General features: G+C 54.7%; 1 protein-coding gene and 1 long non-coding RNA gene across 5 annotated transcripts in view; one reads left to right on the top strand and one right to left on the bottom strand.

Moving 5' to 3' along the window:
• Window positions 1-19,475, bottom strand: part of DNMT3A (DNA methyltransferase 3 alpha) — a 100,685-nt gene that overhangs the window by 40,759 nt on the left and 40,451 nt on the right. For all 4 annotated transcript variants that reach the window (XM_087437051.1, XM_087437052.1, XM_087437053.1 and 1 more), the window contains exons 3-4: window positions 19,224-19,328; window positions 4,657-4,927 (exon numbers count right to left, since the gene is read on the bottom strand). In XM_087437051.1, coding sequence (XP_087293177.1) covers window positions 4,657-4,927; window positions 19,224-19,328 — 376 coding nt within the window. The remainder of the gene's footprint in view (window positions 1-4,656; window positions 4,928-19,223; window positions 19,329-19,475) is intronic.
• On the top strand, window positions 105-8,723 carry LOC147916008 (uncharacterized). Its single transcript, XR_015553676.1, has 4 exons — window positions 105-233; window positions 5,659-5,733; window positions 5,823-5,950; window positions 7,605-8,723. It is a non-coding gene; the product is annotated as an uncharacterized LOC147916008 (long non-coding RNA).

The following is a 19,475-nucleotide window of genomic DNA, read 5'->3' as shown; positions in this document are numbered from 1 at the left end:
CTTCTCCGCGTCTGCCCCGGGGGCCAGGGCAGTCCCGGGGAGGGGGAGGCAGGGCCGGCGCTCGCAGGGGCGCCCTGAGGCGAGGACCCGGGAACTACACGTGGGCGGGCTGCACCGCCAGCACCGAGCTGGCCGCCGACGGGCGCGCGGGGGAGGGAACGCGAGTGTCCGGCGCGGGGGCGCGCGGCGTGTGCGCGTGCACTCGCCGACTAGTGCACGACGGGCCTTTTAAGGTATGTATCCCCCTGACTTTCTGTCTCTTCCTCCGTGCTTCCTTTAGGCCCTCTCGTCTCACCACAGCCAGCTCCCCAACTTTTTTGCGGGCCTCGGAGAGCGGGGCTCCCCTCGCGCCCCCTCCTCCTCTCAGATCTCCGCGTTCCGCCCGGCGAGGCTTTGGGCTGCCAGAAGGGGGCGCCCGCCCGCGGATCAGGCTGCGGCCCGGCCGGGACCTGGGGGGGTCCTTTCGATCTCAAACGTTTCCTACCTGGGACGCGCCATGGCATTTGATTACACTTATGGGGAATCATTTCTTCATTAGAATGAAATAAAATCAGGGCTGAAAGGAACTGCAAAGATGATGGAGTGCTTGTCCAGCCCCTAGATTTTGCCGATGGAGAAACTGAGCCCCGAGGAGTGGAGTGACTTACTACCAGGGCCGAGGTCAGATTTCAGGCCTCCTGACTCCCAAGCCAGCTCATTTACACTGCACCACCTTGATGTTCCCCCCTTCCCCAGCCCCCTTGCTCCCCCAAACAGAATGACTTTTCCTCATGCAGTTTCCAACTGGCTTCTTTCTGGAATTTTCTCCCCGACAGACTCTGCGCATGCCCACTTGAATGATATCGCGCACACACTTTCCAGCCTAGCCTAGCAAAACAACAGACCGGGCGGCCTCCGAATGCGGCACTTGTCCTGAGTCAAGGAGGGTCAGCTGCTCTCTCAACACTCCCTCTGCAGTCCATCTGCTCCTGGCCCAGACCCAGGGTCACAGGCAGGGCCAGGTGGCTGTGTGCCTTCCAGGGCGGCCCTGGCAGGCTCGGACATGACCCTGGGGCATTTCAGGTCCTGGGGGCAGGGGAAGCCAGGGTGCTCCTAACACTTACCTGTTGGTCTGAGACTATATTCAGCTGGGGGCTACCCCAAATTCCCTTTAAAATAAACCCAAATCTCAATCACAGGGCTGAGGCCAGGCTTGCCTCAGAGGGTAGTCACTAGCCCAATACTGGGTGCCTCGTCTGAGCAGAGAGGAGCTTTGTGCTGACCCAAATCTGGTCCTTTCCTAGTTGTATAATCTTGGGTAAATAATTTAACCACTCTGAACCCTCAGTCTCCCCATCTGAAAAATGGGAATAATGAGTCTTCCCTATATGATCACAGAGATTACGCAAGAGACACATAAAGAGTGGGGCTTCTCAAATTTTAATATACATCGAAATCATGCGGATTTCTTTAAAATGTAGATTCTGATTCAGTAGATCTAGGGTGGGGCCTGAGATTCTGCATTTCTAACTTCCCAGGTGAGGAAAGGTGATGCTGTTGGTCTGTGGACCACTTTGAGTAGCAAGGCTATAGAACACTCAGCACAGTCAGTATTCCGTAAGAGAAAGCCATGTTACCATTGTTGCTATTATCCTGATGGCATTAATGCTGGGAGTGCAGGAGCAGTCCCAAAGCCACCAGCTGCCTGTCCAGGTGGCTCCTGTACTTGTTACTCATCATCCCCCCATTCCTCCTTTCTCCTGGCTGTACTTGCAGGATTTGGGACTCCTACACACACACAGGAGGGTGCCCAGGCCACAGGAACGCTGCCTTCACGTCCTTTGTTTTTCCTGTATAGGAACTAATAAAAGGGGTTCCAGGGGAGATGGATGGGGCCCCCTGAAAAGAGGCCTGGAATGAAGGGAACTGAAAGGAGACCACGGCAAGTCACTTCCTCCCGGGGGTCTCGGTCTCCTTCCTCAGAACCAAGCAGCTGAGTATGCATTCTATGCGGCTGACTGCTGAACCGTGGCCGAACCTCCAGGAGGCCACTTCCCACCCCTCTAGGTAATACCTCACCAGCCTCAGCATCTGGGCAATTCACAGTGGCCCTCAGGGATCCCACCAGCTCTGATCCCTGCCAGCATCTCCACTGGCCAGAGAGCTGGGGCCACACAGGAGTGCTCCGAGGCCAGATTTTGGAGATCAAGGAGACTTGGAGCATTTTTTCCCGCCATGCTCAGCACTAAGATTCTGAAGACGATCCACCCAATGTGTGCAAGTCCCAACCCCAGGAGTCAGCTTTGAACCATCTCTCCCCTTTCTCCCTGTGTCCCTGGCATGGGTCCACCTCTCTCCATCTCTGCTGCCACCTCCCTTATCAGATTCACCCTCCCCCCTCGATGCCTACAGCATCCTCGAAACCACTCATGCTGCTTCCCAGCCCCTCTATTCCCTTCCAGGATCCAGATGGCAAAGCGATCTTTTCAAAACGCAATTCAGATCATGTCACCCCCTGAGAGGACAGCCTCAAAGGCCTACTCTGGCCTTGTCTGCTGTCCCCCTCATCTCACACTCCCTTGCTCTCTCCACTGTAGCCTGTGGTTTCCATTAGGTCCCTGGGTGCCCTGCTCCTTCCCACCTGGGAGCCGTTATACCCCCTCTCACTTCCTCCCTGCACCACCCTCACCAGGTGAACCCCAGCGCATCCTTCAGCTTAGGTATAACCACCCAGGCCTGCTGGAGTTTCCTGTTACAGCTCCTCATCGCACCATCTCCGTATATAATCACACACTTTTAAGTGTGGATTTCTCATTAATGTCTGTCTCTCCAGCTGACTGTGAGGTCCCTGAGGGCGAGAACCAGGTTTTTGTTCATGATGGTTTCCCCAGATCCTGGCACCCACCACATGGGTGTTTAATAAACACCTGTTGACAGATTGAAGAAGGAGCTCCTGAGAACAAATGGAAATAGAGAGAGGGAAATCCCAAACCGAAAGCAAACTCTCCAGGGTTAAGAGCAGCCTTGGAGCTGTGGCTCCATCCTGCCAGGCAGGAGTGACTGCCCTGGCCCTGGGCAGCATCTGGGCGCCAGTCGTGGTGGGGTCCCAGGAACCTGGGAGTCAGCCGACACCTGCCGTAGGGAGCAACACGTTTGGTGGGAGAGGCTGACAGGTTCCCAGGTTCTGCTCTCACACACTTGGCCTTTTTAATAGGAGCATGGCATCGTCTCCCTTTCCTCCTCTGTTTCACTCCACTCAGGCCCCCTGAACACTCCCTCCGAGTGTCAGGACATCCCAGGGGGTGCTCACGTGAGGCTAGGAGCCCTGGATGGCTCAGGGCCAGCTGGCCCCAAGCCCCGTTCCAGAACAGCAGGGGACAGTGGCAGGGCACACCAACTCTGAAGCCAGAGATGAGGATGGAATGAGAGCTGGCTCTGCCACGTACAGCCTTGGGGTCCTTGAGTAAATCACTTCATCTTGTCAAGCCTCAATTTTTTTCCACCTTAAAATGGGAATAATAATACCTCTTGAAGACTATTTAGAGGAGTAAATAAAGCAACAAATGCAGAGTACCTCAGAAAGTGCTTTGCACATAGTGGGAGCATCATAAATAGTAGCTGAATAATAAATGAAGGAAAGATTTGTTTAATAAATTTGGAAATCTCTTTTCTGGAGATGTTCTCTATCCTGCAGGAATATTAGGTTTGGATGCATGCAAAATGAGTTATGCCAATTAATCGATTTACTCATTCCATCATACACACTTGGAAGGAAGACTTTCTGAAATTAAAATGCACATATGCAAAACAACCTGGCAGGGCCCTGGGAGGATCAAATGTGATAATGTATGAGAAAGCGCTCTGTAAACTGTGAAGCCCTGTACAAATGCTAGTTGTCCTCATTACTAACATGTTTACAGCTTGGTTGGCCCTGAAATCTCTGGCTTAACCTGAAAGAGAAAAATGGGCAACTTTCCAGGACTCTAGGACCAGGCCAAAACGTCCCTAGAGGAAGAGGCCTGGGCTGGGCAGTGTACCAGCCACCGGCCACTCTCCCCGCTCCTCCCCCGCCACCTCTGTCACAACCAAATTTTCAGTCAAATCAACTAAATAAACTATGGTGGGCTCAGGACACCGGCACTGAGGAAGGCTAACTGGGCTTTTAATGCCCATATAGGCATCTGCTGCCCTCGAGTGCCCAGGCCATGGGCTACAAACACAGCGATGCCTGAGAGCCATGGGTCTTGTGGGAGAGTAAGCAGGCCAGGTGGGGGCTGAGGGAAACCGAGGCACACAACCAACCTATGGGGGTGGCGGGGGTAGGGGGGACCACCATCACCCTAGTCCAGCAACCGTTGGCATCTGCAAACCCACTGTTGCCAGATCTAGCTTTTTTTTCCCATGAGAAGCCAGAACTCCAGATTTTTATGTGAAATTTCTTGATTTTTAAATACTGGCAACTAATTTTTTAAAATGTTTAAAACACTACGTGGGCCAAATTAAAGCATGTGTGCAGGCTGCATCCAGCCAGTGGCCTCCAGGGCACAGCCTTGGCAAGTAGACCTTCAGCTACCATGCCCATCCCCACCCTCCTGGGACCTGCTGGGCCTCACATCTCTGGCCCTCAGAGGAATCCCAGCGACCCTGAAGAGGCTGCCCCTTGTGCCAGGGACTCACCCTCTTCTGCGGAGGCTCCTCGGCCATCCTTGGGGATGCAGCAGCCATTCTCCACAGCTCTGGAGGCTTCGATCGGGGTCTCAGCTGTACCCTCTCCCTCTGCCGGGGCCCCGCCCTTCTGCCCCCCAGCGGGGCTCCCCTCCTCTGGCTGGGGCTCACTCCGCTTCTCCAAGTCCCCGTTGGGTAACAGCTCTGAGGAGCCTGAGTCCTGGGCCATGGATGGGGACTTGGAGGTCACCGCGGGATCCTTCGGCGTGTCACTGCTTTCCACCTGGAAAGATGAAGAAAGATACATGAGGGGAGGATTAGACCAGTGGTCTTAGCCTCTTTTGGGTCACTGACCCATCTGAGCGTCTGGTGAAAGTTATGCTCCCGCTGTTTAGAAAATTGTGTTCATATAAACGTTCACGCAAGCAAATACACTCACAGTTTTGCTCTCAGTTTCAAGGGGTTCATGGGCCTGACCCCCTGAAATCAAGGGGTCTATGGACTCCAGCTTAAGAAACAGAAGAAGAATCTGAGCAGGTATGCCAACGTGGTTCCACTGCCCAAGCTGCACCCCACCCGGTCCCACCCCCTCACTGAGGTGATGTATGCTTTCCAAGCCTTCTCTGCAGCCCCTACGGAAAACAAAGGCTCCTCACACTATCCCTACTTCAAATCAGGACCCCTCCTCAGCAGACTCTAGTAACCGCAGGCTGATCTGACTGCCATGTCAGAGCCCTCCCAGCTTTCCTCTTGGTCTCTCAAGGCCCAGACCCAAACAGCCACTAGCTGCCTGGCCGAGTGGAGTGTGAAGGTCAAAGGGGGCCTCCCCAAAACAGCATTCCTCTGCGCCCCAAGCCTAGCACAGTTCTTTCCCTCAGCTTTGGCCCCCACAGGTTCTCCCAGGCACACAGACCCCAGGAGAGCCACGGCCCCTGCAGGCCGTCTGCAGCGAGCCCTCCCTAGCACATGGTCCCTGGTCTCCCTCCAAAAGGCAATGTACTGCTTTGTCCCCAGGAGTCTAAGAACTGATCTTCTACAAGAATCACATCAAGAATGATCACAACTGTCCTTCATAAGTGTCACTGCACAGTGAGTAAAGCTCCTTCTCACCCGTTACCCCTTTAGAGCCGCCTGACCTCCCCGGGGAGGATATCAGAGAATTTTGTGATTTACTCGAGGTCACACGCTTTAAGGACACAGCAAGCAAACGAGAGCCTGGTGAGCAGTTTGTCCTGGCCATCTGGGGGCAAGCAGACCAGGGCATCTCGCTCAGAAGGAATGGAGGTGTCCACTTGGGGCAGAAGAGGTAAGTGTCCCCCCACGCCCACGGGTACCAGGCCACCCTCAGCAACCCTGCCCGCCGGCTCCGTCTGCAGAATGCCTGCCCCAGGAAAGAGCGGGGGGGTATCAGCTCAGCAAACATGCTGCTGGCCTGTGATCTCAGGTAAGGCACTGCTCAAGAGGGCGCCTCAGTTTCCCCACCTGTAAGGCGAGATGACTAGGCTAGGCCAATGGAAGGGTCTTCCTTCTAAAGTCTTTTTTTTCCTATTTATAAGAGTCAGACATATATATTATAAAAATTCAAACCACACAAAAATGAGCAGTGTTAAAAAGTTAAAGCTCCTATGTCAATTCCCTGCCTCCAGAATCACTCCCCACAGGTAAACCATTATTAACAGTTTGGCGAGTATCTTTTCTAGACTTATTTTCTATGCATCAAAAATCATGTGTAAGTTACATGTTTATACATATGTATTCACACACACAGCCAGATCCAGAATTTTTTTTCTAATAGGGTATCATACTCCTCATACTGTTCTGTGACATGCTTTTTCACTCAACAAGCATAGTGGGCATCTCTCCATACCAGTGCATATGGATCTGGCTCATTCCATTTCCCAGCTGCTCAAGTCGATGGAACGGATGCTCCATCATTTACCCACCAGCTCCCTATGGGGGGCCTTTGGGCTGATTTGCTTTTTGCTGCAATGACCCCCTTGCACTTAGAGCTCTGTGCACCTGTGGATTTCTGTAGGCTGGAGTCCTAGAAGTAGACTGGCTGGCATAAAGGCCTGCCCTTGTAAGTGTGTGTAGATCTGGCCAAATTCCCTCCAAATTGTTGTACAACTCAAGTGCACCCCAAAAGGCTGAGAGAGCACTAGTTTCCCCAGGCCCTCCCTGCACAGCCCCACAATCTCCAACCAAGACTCTTCCGCTCCCAGGGTCTCTGACCTCAACTCGGATTTGGTGAGGAACCCCCAGAGGAGGCAGATAGGGAGGAGGGCCTTGGGAAAACAAAAAACAAAGAACAAAACCAGAGTCCTCCCTGGATGAGGCTCCAGAGCAAGCAGAGGAACTCCAGGGGCCCTGCCAAGCTGTTCTCCTGGCTGCGTGGGGTGGCGTGGGGCAGGCCTGCTTCCAGGAAGAGAATCTCCCATGGAAAGCTGCAAATGTGGGCAAGTCCTCAGCAGTTAGGGGGTGGAGGGGCTGCAGCGAGAGGAAGAGGAGGCATCTGGCAGAAGCAAGAAGTCCTCCACTAGGCTTCGGTGCTGAGGGCCGAAGCCAGCAGAGTCAAGGGGCCAAATGCAGGAACACAAGTGAGCGAGGAGGCCCTGTCTCTCTGCTCAGCCTCCACGCCCGCGTGTTGGGACCTACGTACTCTGTCCAGGACTCAGATGATCTTTCCCGCCTCCCTGTTCAAGCCAATGGGGCTCCCTGGCCTAGAATGCCCCTCCCTGGTGTAAATCCCCTCGCCCCTCAAAGTTCAGTCACGTGTGTGAGAAAGTGAGACGGCACAGGCAGCCTGGAGAGTGGGGCACACCCGGGCCCCATAGCCACCACAGAGCCCCAAACATGGCACTCCCAGGAAGGTGGGTGTGGGGGTCCTGTTGACCACCTCATGCTGAGAAGTTTAGGTCAGAACCAATCTCTTACCATGACTGTGTCCTCCTTTCCTCTAGCCACTTGCTGCCCCACAGATACTTCAAGTTGGGGCAGGCTCCCAGCCCCACAACGCTGTTCGAGACAGCTCTGCTGTCACTCACTTCCTGCCCGGGGACCACACAGCCTCCTCTCACCGTGGGACGCACTTCCTGTTGACTGCCAGTTCCATAGCATAGAGAGCCAGGAGTACCTGCTCTGAGACCCAACACAGCCCCAGGGTCCCGACCCACACTGATCAGCACCCCTCCAGGCCTGCCCTGGAGGACCCCAGTCTGCAGCCGCGTGAGACACGCCATCCTTCCAGAGGTGGGCGGATGAGCGGGGCAGGGAGCACTCTGCACAGCTCCAGCCCTGGGGTTAGCTCAGCTCAGCTCAGCGGGCTGAAATCTCCCTGATCCCGCCAATTCTCACCCTCCTCTCTTCCCGACCAGGCTGTCCTTTCTTGCCTGCCTGCTCTGGTTCTAGATGAGCCTGAGTCAACCAGAGCTCTGGGATTAGGGGAGTTGCTGACCCCTGCTATGGTCAATCCTGGATCCATCTTGCCCATCAAGAGCCCCCCCCACTGAGTTAGTAGTGGGCACTCGCTGGCCCTCTCTCTGGGGCCCCGGGTACCTGGGGAGATCAAATCTCCACCTACAAGAAACCGCTGAGGTGGGCTGGCCCGGTGGCTTAGCGGTTAAGTGCGCGCGCTCCACTGCTGGCGGCCCGGGTTCGGATCCCGGGCGCGCACCGACGCACCGCTTCTCCGGCCATGCTGAGGCCACGTCCCACATACAGCAACTAGAAGGATCTGTAACTATGACGTACAACTATCTACTGGGGCTTTGGGGGAAAAAATAAATAAAGAAATAAAATTATAAAAAAAAAAGAAACCGCTGAGGGAGGGCCACAGGCAAAGAGCCTGAAGCGACACTCCAGGTCCCTGGGGAAGAGCTGGGTGCTCCCTGAAAGGGGCCCCCAGGTGAGAAGAACAGCATAACCCACCCCTGGAAGCCACTGGGAGAGGCTACTCCAGCCAGGCCTGCACCCTTCTGCCCCCACCTCCACGCCTTCAGCTCAGCGCTCTCCTCTCCTCTCTCCTGCCACCATTAGCTTGTCGCCTCCTGGAGGCAGGGACTTTGCTTTACTGCGTTGGACTCGGCCTGGAGGAAGGCACCTGGCAGGTGCTCAATATTCACAATTCATTCCTAATGCCAAAGACTAGGCCAAGAGTGAGAACATCCTGCTCATGTGCTTAGAGGGAGTTGCAACTTTGTTGCATGTCAGATGTAACTGTTAAAAATTCTGTTTTTGTTTGCTTTTATTTTTACAGTTGCCTTGAAAGGAGACAGGACACACCCTGAGACACTCATTTTTCCCATGGGGCGGGGGGGGGGGGGGGGGGGGGGGTAGCAGCAGAAGCCCCTGGCCCTTTTAGAAGGCACCCCCAGCAGCAGTAGGTGACAATTTCCGCTTCCTCTGCTTCTCACCCCTGGGGCTGGGGGGAGGGGGAGAGGCAGGAGAGGTGGCAGAATGGGAATGGCAGCTGAGCACCCCTCACACCTCCTCCCTTGGTTGGGGGCAACAGACTTGAGTAAAGCTTGATCCTGTCCCCCACTGTGTGCTCCCCAGGCCCAGTATGCCTCATTCTGGCTCTTCAGACCCTGCCCACCACCTCCTGGGGGCCCTCAGATTTTCCTGACCTTTGCCTTCCTTCCAGGCAAGGCCCCTCCACCCTGGGACAACAGCCTCCTGCTCCTCTGTTGCCCATCACCCCCTCCTCAGGCCTCTCCTGTGAGCAGCTTATTCCAAGCGGGTGAAGGCAGCGGTTCTCAACTGGGGGCAGTTTTGCCCCCCAGAGGACTTTTGACAATGTGTCTGAGACATTTTTGATTGTCACATTGGGGTGGGGGGACTGCTGGCTTCTAGTAGGTAGGGGCCAGGGATGCTGCTAAACGCCCTACAGAATACAAGACAGTGCCCACAACAAAGAATTATTTGGCCCAAAATGTCAATAGAGCTGTTCTTGAAAAACCCTGGGCTGAGGGTAGGGGCACTGACCAGGGACTGCCTTTTCTGAGAACCATTTTTTTAAAAACTTAAAAAAATATTTTGTGGTAAAACATACATAACATAAAATTTACCATTTTAACCATTTTCACGTGTACAGTTCAGTGGCATTAAGTACATTCACATTGCTGTACAACCATCACCACCATCCATCTTCAGAACTTTCTCATCATCCCAAACTGAAACCGTCCCCATTAACCAAAAACTCCTCAGCCCTCCGGCCCCCAGACCCTGGTGACCACTGGGCTACTTTCTGTCTAAGGACCATTTTAAAGCTGCCTGCCTGTCTGTCTGTCTGACTCTCTTATACACACACAAACCTGGAAGGGATCTGTGCTGGGCCCTGGTCTTTGGCGCGCCCGCTCAGCCTCGCCCCCATCCCCCAAAGCCCCCATGGAGTTGGCAGGCTGCTGGCCCAGCCTGGGCCTGAAGGAGTGGGGGTAAAGTCCACCCCAGTCCACTGGCGCCCCCACCACCGCACATCACACTTGTTTACAGAGCGCTTTCACACGCCATCTCATTACCGAGCTCCTCACGCTGTACCTAATTATTTGTTTACTGTGTTTCCCTCCTCAACTGTGAGCTTTGCCTTATTTATCTTTTCATTTCTCTCCTTTCCAACCACTCCACCTACAGCTCCTTAGTACCAAGCACAGGACCCGGCATAAATACACTAATACAATTAATAAATTTAATTATCACAATTATCCTGATGGGTTGTGTTACCCTCACTTTTCTGAGGTAAAAGGCTCCAAGGCTTGCCTCGGGTCACACACCTTCTAAGTGGTGAAGCTTCCAGAATGACTCAGGTACAGGAGAGGCATTTGAGAGCCGGCTCCCCCTCTGGATTGAGTCTCCGGAAAAGCCCAACCTCAAATCCCAAGGGTTCCAACGAGGAAAAGGAGGCTTTGATGTGCCTAAGCAGGGCCAGGGAGAGGCTGCCGGCTGTTTCCTTGGCAGCAGCCACCACAACGAAAAGCCAGAGGCAAAGCAAGAAGGAACCTTCTGCAGGAAACCTGTCCAGGCCAAAGCCAATTCTCCAGCCCCCTGGCACCTTGTCCCCCTCCCCCTTTGCGTGAAGTCTGGACCAGACCCCAGAACCCTCACCCCTCCCTCACGAGGTGAGCCTTGTCTCCTGAGGTGGGGCAGAGCACTGAGGCCCCAAATAGGGAAGTGATTTTTGCGAGTTCCTTTATTGTAGTTATAATGTTTACAGACAAAAAGTAAAAACCTGGCACAGAGGGGTGAGGGAAACAATACAAGGGAGACAGGCCCCAGCTCCTGCGAGTGCAGGAGCCCATTCACTAGGGACGGCCAGGGCAGCCCCACATGCAGGCTCACCTGGGCCCAGGGGCAGCTCCAGGAGCTCTAGAGGAGGGAGGCCCCAGGGCAGCCGCCTCTCCAGCTGGAGGCCCCTGGAGGTCGGAGCCAAGGTCCTCGGGTGGCTCTGGGCACCTGCCACGCCCTCCCCTCTGGTGCCAGGAGCTGTGGCTGAAAGGGGCCTTCTCCCCCAGACTCCTGGACAGCTCTCGGGAGGCAGGCCCAGAGGCCTGCGGATGCTGGCCAGCCTCACCTCAGCCTCCCCAGCCTCCCCACCACCACCGTCGTCACCGCCATTGTGCCTTTAAGGCCTTTGGCGGCACTCAGCTCCGTGCCAGCCGGGAACCCTGGGCCAGCCACGGTCTCTTGATTAAAGACACGCAGACACAAAATCACACTCGCAGACACACAAGGGGTGTGCCACTGCCACAGACACTCAACCGCCTGCCTGCCGCAGGACAGAGAAGCGCAAGCGCTGTCAACAAAACCAAATAGCCCCCCTCCACTCCTCGCTCCTGCACTCCTGCAGGCCCGTCAGCCTCCCACCAAGCCCTGGATTTTCCCAGGTTGACTCTAGTTTCAGGAAACAGCACACCGTCCACACAAACAGGGCAGTCCTGCCCCCCAAGCATTGGCACTGGGCCTGCGCTCCCCCCTCTCCTCTGCTCCAGACCTTCCTGAAGCCCCTTCCCCTGGAGGCCCTGGGATCTGATTGGCTGGAAGTGGCCTTCAGGCAGAGAGAGCCAGAGAGGTCCACCCCACACCCATTCCCAAGAGATGTCCCCAAATGCCTCCCTGCTCAGCCTTTCTGGGGTGAATGGAGTTGGGCTCCAAGACTTTGCAACTAGGACCCTGGCCTCTCCAATTTCCTTCTCCCTAGCAGAGCGGCTGAAAGGGCCAGCAGTGGGGTCAAAGGACAGCCAGACCAGAGGCCAAAGAGGGCCAACTCTGGAAAGTCTGGCCCCAGCCTGGGCACCCATCTCTAGGTCCCACCATTTCCCTCACCACTGAGGCTGGGAACTACCTTCCCTCCCTCCTCCCCAGACTGTGTGTGTGTGTGTGTGTGTGTGCGCGTGTGCGCGCGCGCGTGCGTCAGACTCAAGTCTGAGTGTGTATGTGTGTGTTTCAGACTCAAGTCTGAGAGAGAGTGTGTGTGTGTGTGTGTGTGTTTCAGACTCAAGCTCAAGGAGAGAACTTCAGGGCTCAGCGAAGCCTTAGAGGTCACTGAGTCCGTGCCCCTGCTGGCCATGGAAAATGGATACAAGAATGAACATGCCTGGTGAGTGGCCAGCCCACTTGGGAATCTACTTCCAGCAGGGACACCTATTTACCTGGAAGAGGGCCTGGCTGTGCTCTTTGAAGTTAACCTCAAAGGATTTCAGGGTGAGCTGGAGGCTCCCTTTAAAAAGCCATTATGTGTAGAAGACCCACGTATTGAAGTAAATCTCTTTAGAAGTCATTTCATCCATGCATAGGGTGACAGGTTTGGTAAGAAGGGAACCCACTGTGGAAAATGGTGCTTTCTTTCCGGTGCCTCAGTAACCTTTCTAAAGTTTCTAGTGGGTATCTCCCCACCCCCACCGGGGTGTGCTCATCCTGCCCCGCCCTACATGATTTCATAGCATTAATCATATCCCCTCTCAGCCTTTGTCTCTCCAGACTGGAGAGCATAATCTCTTTAGTCTGTCCTCACTTGGCGGCCCTGCTTTCTTCCCCTTGATCAATTTAGCTGCCCTTCTCTGGAGCTGTTCCAGCTTGGTTATCTCTTTCTTGAGGTGGCAGAAGCAAAATGCACAAAATTCTCTAGGTGAGGATGATGAAAGAAAAGCAGTGTCAACAACTCTGCCCAGATGTGTGTGCCGACGAGCACCTGCAGCAGCACGAGGGGTGCAGGTGCAGCTCGGGCTCCAGAGAAGCCCACGGGGCCCTAGGAAGACCACGGGAGGCCAGAACCACGGAGGCCAGAACCTGAGGGAATGAATGACTTTCACTGGAGGTGGCCCTGGAATATGTGACTCTGAGGAAGGGGCCAGGGAGGGATGAAAATAGGCATTTTTGGAAAAACAAAATGAAGATACTGGGATTTCACCTAGATACTCTGCTAATAAGACCAGCTATCTAGAGTGGCCTCCAAAAGGGCCCCTGCCAAACCTGCTCTCTTCCAGAAGTCTCGGCCTGATAGTAACCCTCATGTTGTCGCTGGGGCTTGTAACATCTTCCGCCCCTTCCCCTCCCTCACCCTGCCAACTCTGCCCCACCACTGCCTCCCCCAACAGGCTCTGGGGTATTTTCTGGCTCCACCCCACCCTCCTATCTCCCTGCATTCTCCTGTGCTCAACCCATCATGCTCACGGGATGCCAGAGCGAGCTTCCCAAAACAAGACTCCCATCTCTTCACACCCCCACCCCCTCAAAAACCTTCCAGAGAAACAACACATTTTTGAGAGGCTAAAGCATAAACTCCTCAGGCTGCCCGCAAACTCTCTCTCCAACCAAGATTGAACGCATTCACCCTCATCCACCAGGCCAGGCCAGTCTGCTCACAGTCCCGCCTTCGGGCCGTGGACCATGGACCCGTCCTCCCTCCACACCTTCACTCAGGAAGGTCCTAGGTAGGAAGGTCTCCCACTGTTCCCTTGACTTCTCAACATTACCTCCCTTCTAAGACCCAAGTCCAGCCCCACCCCCCAACACATCTTCGGCATCTGAAGTTCAGCCCACTGGCCAGGATCTCCATACTGGATGCCATTAGAAAGTGCTGATTTGACTGATTTGGTGGGGGAATGAGCAGATGAATCTTCAGGGCACAGTTACAAGAAAAGTCTCTAACCTCGTGAGATACGTGACAGCCCTATTTTCCTCACACCTTCAACAACGTGGGAGGACGGGGCAGCGGGCAGCAGTGTGCTGATGCAGGCTCACAGGCAGGGAAGCCCTCTGAGGGGTTGGGGCCCAGGAATGGGAGATACTCTTTCAGGAAGTTTTGTGCATAAAAACAGGGGGCACCAAGTCACTGAGTCAAGGTTCCAGGGGTTAGCGAAGGAGCCATTCTGACCTAGACACGAAGAGGGGATCTGAGCTCTGTCTTAACTTGGAGACGAATCAAAAGGTCATATTAGGTTGGAAAATGAGCCAATACTACAAACTCCCAACAGCTGTGTTAACTGTACCCAGCTGACTTAAGCTGCAGCCGTACGGTTCCCTAACTTCCCACAGTTTAGACCCTAAGTCTTTTCCCTGAAGCAGGGCAGTTCTGCCCTCTTGAACTCACTCACTCGGGTGCCGCCGTGTTGGAGGTTCGGCCTCCAACGTGGAGTGAGTAACGCTGGCTTTGGGCCGGCCTGCCGCAGCTTGGAGCTCACTCCCAGCCCCCTCCTCCTCCCCTCCCTCCCCCTCCCTCTCTTTCTGGGTTATTCTTAGCAAGAGGTGACCTCAGAGTGCTCCCACTGAGCAAAAATAACCCTGGAGGAAGTTGGTGGGTATAAATCTTCAATGAATAAATACATATGGCTAGTAAACAGGGTATGGAGCCCCAAAGGGTCCGTCACCCCTCAGGATCCAGTGGGCAAGGGCAGAAACCATCCCTCCTAGTGCCCCAGCTGTAAGCAGCAGGAAGGAGGAAGGTAGTCGCGGGGCTGTCTGGGCTGGTGACCAGGCAGGAACCAGCTTCGGACACCCTCACTTGTTACTGTGCACTGTCCTCGGGAGCTGGTGTACAGGAAGATGCCTTCTCCTCCCGCCCCGGCGCTCACACCCACACACAGGCTCACATTCTCTGTCCCCTCCTCCCTGTCATGGGCACTGGCCAGCCTGCAGGCCCTGGGCCCAGGTGCCAGCTCCCTTCCTAAGCCCCGCCCAGCCCTGTGGCCGGCTTCCTGTTTCCTGTTGCCGGCTCTGGCTGCAAGCATCCTGGCTCTGAGGCCACTGCCACAGACCAATGCCGCTGCCCAGTTTTAACGGGCCCAACTTTCACTCCTCAGACCACCGCAGCCTTCCCCACTTACCCACAGACTCCCTGGTATTTGGGTCAATAGCCCTCCTCAGTTATATTTTCTCTGTATGCTTTTTGGACCAGATCTACACCCTTTTTCAAACACCCTGCACTCATGTGTTAAAGGGAATTTTGGATACCCAGTCTTCCAGATCGTGTGGCTGGAGTGGTGAGGAGGAACCAGCACTGTGGGTTTTATAGTTGAGAAGTGTGAAGTCCAAGACCCAATCATCCTCTCTGAACCTCAGTCTCTTCATCCAAATGTGGGGATGGTAATGACAGCGGCCCCTACCTACCTCACACAGGTTTGCTGTCTGCATCAAATGAGGTCACCATTGTGGAAGGCTTTTGTAGGCAATAATGTGCTGCACAACTCTGAGCGTCTATTCATGGCCTCTGTCCTCAGTGGGGTGGGGTCCACAGTGCAATGTGGGGTGGCACTTTCAAATCTAATGGAAAAGAGAAGCTCTCTCCACCTGTTTTTCCAGCTATCTAGGGTGAATGGCCAGGTTTTGTTTTTGGTTTTTCTAATTCCCTATCCATCGGGCCGGCCCCGTGGCTTAGCAGTTAAGTGTGTGCGCTCCGCTGCTGGCGGCCCGGGTTCGGATCCCGGGTGCACACCAACGCACTGCTTGTCCGGCCATGCTGAGGCCGCGTCCCACATACAGCAACTAGAAGGATGTGCAACTATGACATACAACTATCTATTGGGGCTTTGGGGAGAAAATAAATAAATAAATAAATAAAATAAATAATTCCCTATCCATCAAGAAATGATACTTTTGTAAAATACAAAACCATGCATGTGGATATGATGACAGTATCAAACTGATGTAAAAATTTCTAGATACTTATTCTCAAGTTCTATATAGACAGGTAACAAACAGTTTGCAGACCGGTGCTTCTCAAAGTCAGGTCTGTGGCCCACTGCCAGCTTGTACCTGGTCTTTTATTTCTTAGTGTTCATTTTAATGAATTTTACAAACAGTTCAGAAGGGAGAGCCAGTGTGGGTCATGACGGCTAAACTGTCATTTGCAAGACAGGCTTTGATGGGCTGTGACAGTGACACGGCGGGAGGCTGCGGAGCGGCATGTGAGGCAGCGGGAGAGCTGTGCTCAGTGTGTTCAGGGAGCAGTGAGGAGATGGGATTTCTATGGCAAAAGAGGTGGATGCTGAGCACCTGTGCAGGGGCAGGAGGGATCACATGGGGTGGAGCCAGATGGAGTATTCCAGATCTGGTCCCATAAGACTTCGAGTCCCTGGAGATTCTTGAACAGAGATGTGCCACGGACTGTATTCAGTATATTACGTGTGGCCTCCTCTCTGGCACACTAGGTTGGAAGATAAGTCTTATTTATCCATGTGGCCTCCTCACCCTGGTAGGTGCTCGGTAGGTGTAAACTGTTTGTCACTGAAGGGAGGAAGGGCTGGGGAGTTAGAAAGCCTACTGGGGGCAGGTGGGGTCTGGTCTGGGGGAGGGTACAGCCAGGAGGCAGATGCAGAAGCAGGAATGAGTGGAAGGGACAGATGGGACAGATAGGCCTTGGGGACAAAAGGAGGAGAGAGCTAATTTCTTAGCCTTGGGGCCGGGGGAAGGTGAGGAGACTAGTGGACGTACCTCATCCTTCCCTGTCCAGCGTTGGATACACAACATTTGCACAAATAAAGACCCCGGCCTGCAGCTAGGTTTTCCTCTCTTGCTTCCCAGCACTTCCCCCTCTGTTCCACCTGTGGGGATCTGAGCCAAGCTCCCTCCCCTTTCCAGGCTTAGCTGGATGACACACACTCAGCTTCATTAAAGCTCCCTGGTCAATCTGTTCCCAGGGCCACAGCTGCATGAGGTCCCCAAGAAGCCCTCCCTGTTGTGTTCCTCTGCTGGGGAAGGGAGGAGGCCAGGGCAATCACCTGCTCCACAAGCGAACCAGATGGCCTGTGGGCCCGGGGACCAGGGTCTGACCCCTAGCTGCAGCACACATTTCACCCATGTGGGCTCCCTTGGGGGCCCAGGGGCCTGCTGCCCAGGAAGGTCTGCTGGCTGTTTTCTCTGGGGTCAGTCTTTCTCTGTTCCTCCAATGTGCAAGGGGTCCCTTTCACAACAGCTGCCTCCCCAGTGAGCGTTGCCTTCTCTACGCTCTCTCTCCCATCCTGGGGCCTCTCTGGAGAGTCCAGGTGGCTGCAGGTGTCACTCAGGACATAGGCTGGACCACACCCAGCCTATGACCTGCACAGGATATACACTGCCTCCCACCAGGGCTGCTGAGAGGCCGATGCTAGGCTCCCACCTGAAAGGCCTTGGAGACACTGGCTCCACTGGCCCCTGCAGGGGACCAGGTTTATTACCCAGCCAGCCCTGCACATTTGGACTCCACTTGGCTGTTTACAAAGCACCCCTGAAGGTGGGCAGGGCAGGTATTACTGGCAGCCACATTCTACCAATGAGGAAGCAGAAGTTCAGAGAAGTTCAGTAACTTTCTCAAGGTGACACAGCTAGGAAGCGGTAAATCCAGTGCTATTTCTTCTGTCCAACTAAGGTTGCTGCGGCCTCCTAAAGAGGAAAGGTTTGGCCGTGCAAGGGCAGGACCGATCTTTGCTGAGAAATGGCTCTTTGGTGCTTGAACCTATTTAATTCTCATTGGGGTCTAGGAGGAATGCATCCCTATCATCTCTATTTTTCAGAAGGCAGAACCCGAGGTTCAGGCAGTGACTTGTTCAGGGTCATACAGGTGCTCAGTGGTGGAGCTGGGACTTAAAACCCAGGTCTGTCAGACTCCAAAGACAGTGCTTTTCCTTCCAAACACTGGCCTCTGATCTCCTTGCACCCTCTGCCCCGGGGCTTCACCCCACCTCTCACTGCTGTGCCCTCCCTCTGGTTCCAGGGACTCAAAGAAATGAGTCAAAGGGTTGCCAGGTCGCTATAGGCGGTGGCTCCTGTCCCCAGCACCCGGATGGGGGAAAGGCAGAGTTTGCTCTGCAGATCAGATATGGAATTATCGTGGGCTCTGACTCAGCCTGGTTCCCCCGCCCACTCCAGCCTGCACTGTGCCCCCCACCTTCTCCCACAGGTGCGTGCCCTGTGGGGGAGGAGAATGGAGGGCACTCGGCGCACAGTGGAGGGAATCTGGGAGTACAGCCTGGAGGTTGCTGCAAGCTGGAAATTCCTTTGAAGTCCGCTGTTTTATCTTTCAACATCATGTGAATTTTTCATTCCAGGCCATAAAATATCCATGTTTGCTTTAATATTAAAGAGTTTAAAATTACTTACCAGTTAAATACTTAACTTCTGCCCCCCTTCCCCGCCAAATCTTCAAGCAGAATTGGCAGGGGTGCACTTTAGTACCCAGCAGGTTCCCAAACCGCCTGGCTCTAAGAAGCCCCTCACCTCCAGCTGGTGTAGCCCTTCCTCCTCTGCTGTCCCCTTTCACTTCAGCCCAACTATCTATCCCACGGGAGACAATCCTGCCCCGCTGAGAACATTTCCTAGAAGGCCTAAGCTATAAATCCAGAGCTCCTGGCTCCCCCTTACCTTCTTGCTCCAAGTTCTCCATTCTCAGCTGGAAAGGGCTAAAAGAAGGGAAGAAGCTGTCTCTGGGGCTGGCAAATAATTACTGTTCTGCCCCTGAGTTTAGGGCATAAGGAAGGCAGGCTCCTACAGCCTACAGGCATTGCCCTCTGGAGCACTCTTCATCTTGGGCAACCACAGGGCTTCCCCCAGACTCAGAGGAATGGCACCCAGAAGCCTGGGGCTTTCAGCCGCCCCTGTGGCCTGCACCTTCACGGGACGTAAACAGGGTCCAGCTCTCCTTTCTTACAAGAGGACTCTTGCCCTGCATCTCTTCCCTACTCACTCTAACCAGACTCCCAGATCTCAGTCCCTTCCTCCAGGTTCTCCTAGGGAGGGCTGAGGCCCAGGGTGGGCATGTGGATGGGGAAGGAGAATCAAATCCTGCCTTGTCAAAGCCACCGGCCCGGCCTGAGGCATCTGTAAGACCCTCTTGCAGCCCTTCCAGAAGGAAGCTGGGAGTCAGGGGCCTCGTTCAAGTCCCAGCTCTGCTACTACCCACAGCGCAAGTCCCCTGGCCTCTGGGGGCCTCCAGTTTGATGTAGAAAATAGGGGAGTTGTGAGAGTGGTTCTGGGGCTCAAAGAATGGGGAATGTAAATAAGCTCTGCAGCTCGCGGGGCGTGCCCCAGGGCCTAGTCGTACTGTCCCCGAGTCCCTGCAGGACACACACCACTGTGCGCACGTGTGTGTGCTGGGAGGATGCCACGACACTCACCGGGGGGTGCTTGCGCTTCCTCCCAGGCCGCCCCACCTTCCGTGCAGTTGTGCTGGGCTCCTGCCGCTCCTCCTTGCCACGAGCCTCCTCCTGCTCCTCTCCCTCCTGCGGGCACAGACACAGCCTGTGAAGCCAGGGCTGGATCCAAGCGGCCTCCTCCCCGGCCCTCCCCCACGACAGCCTCGCTTCTAGGGCTGTGCCATGCTGTTCCCCCTGGCAGGGATGATCTTCACTCCCTTCCTGCCTGGTAAA

Source organism: Ceratotherium simum, chromosome 11, assembly GCF_057802395.1.
Source record: "Ceratotherium simum simum isolate JZ-2026a chromosome 11, ASM5780239v1, whole genome shotgun sequence".
NCBI lineage: Eukaryota > Metazoa > Chordata > Mammalia > Perissodactyla > Rhinocerotidae > Ceratotherium > Ceratotherium simum.
Note: the sequence above shows the minus strand (reverse complement) of the source record. Positions and strands in the feature narration are given on the sequence as shown.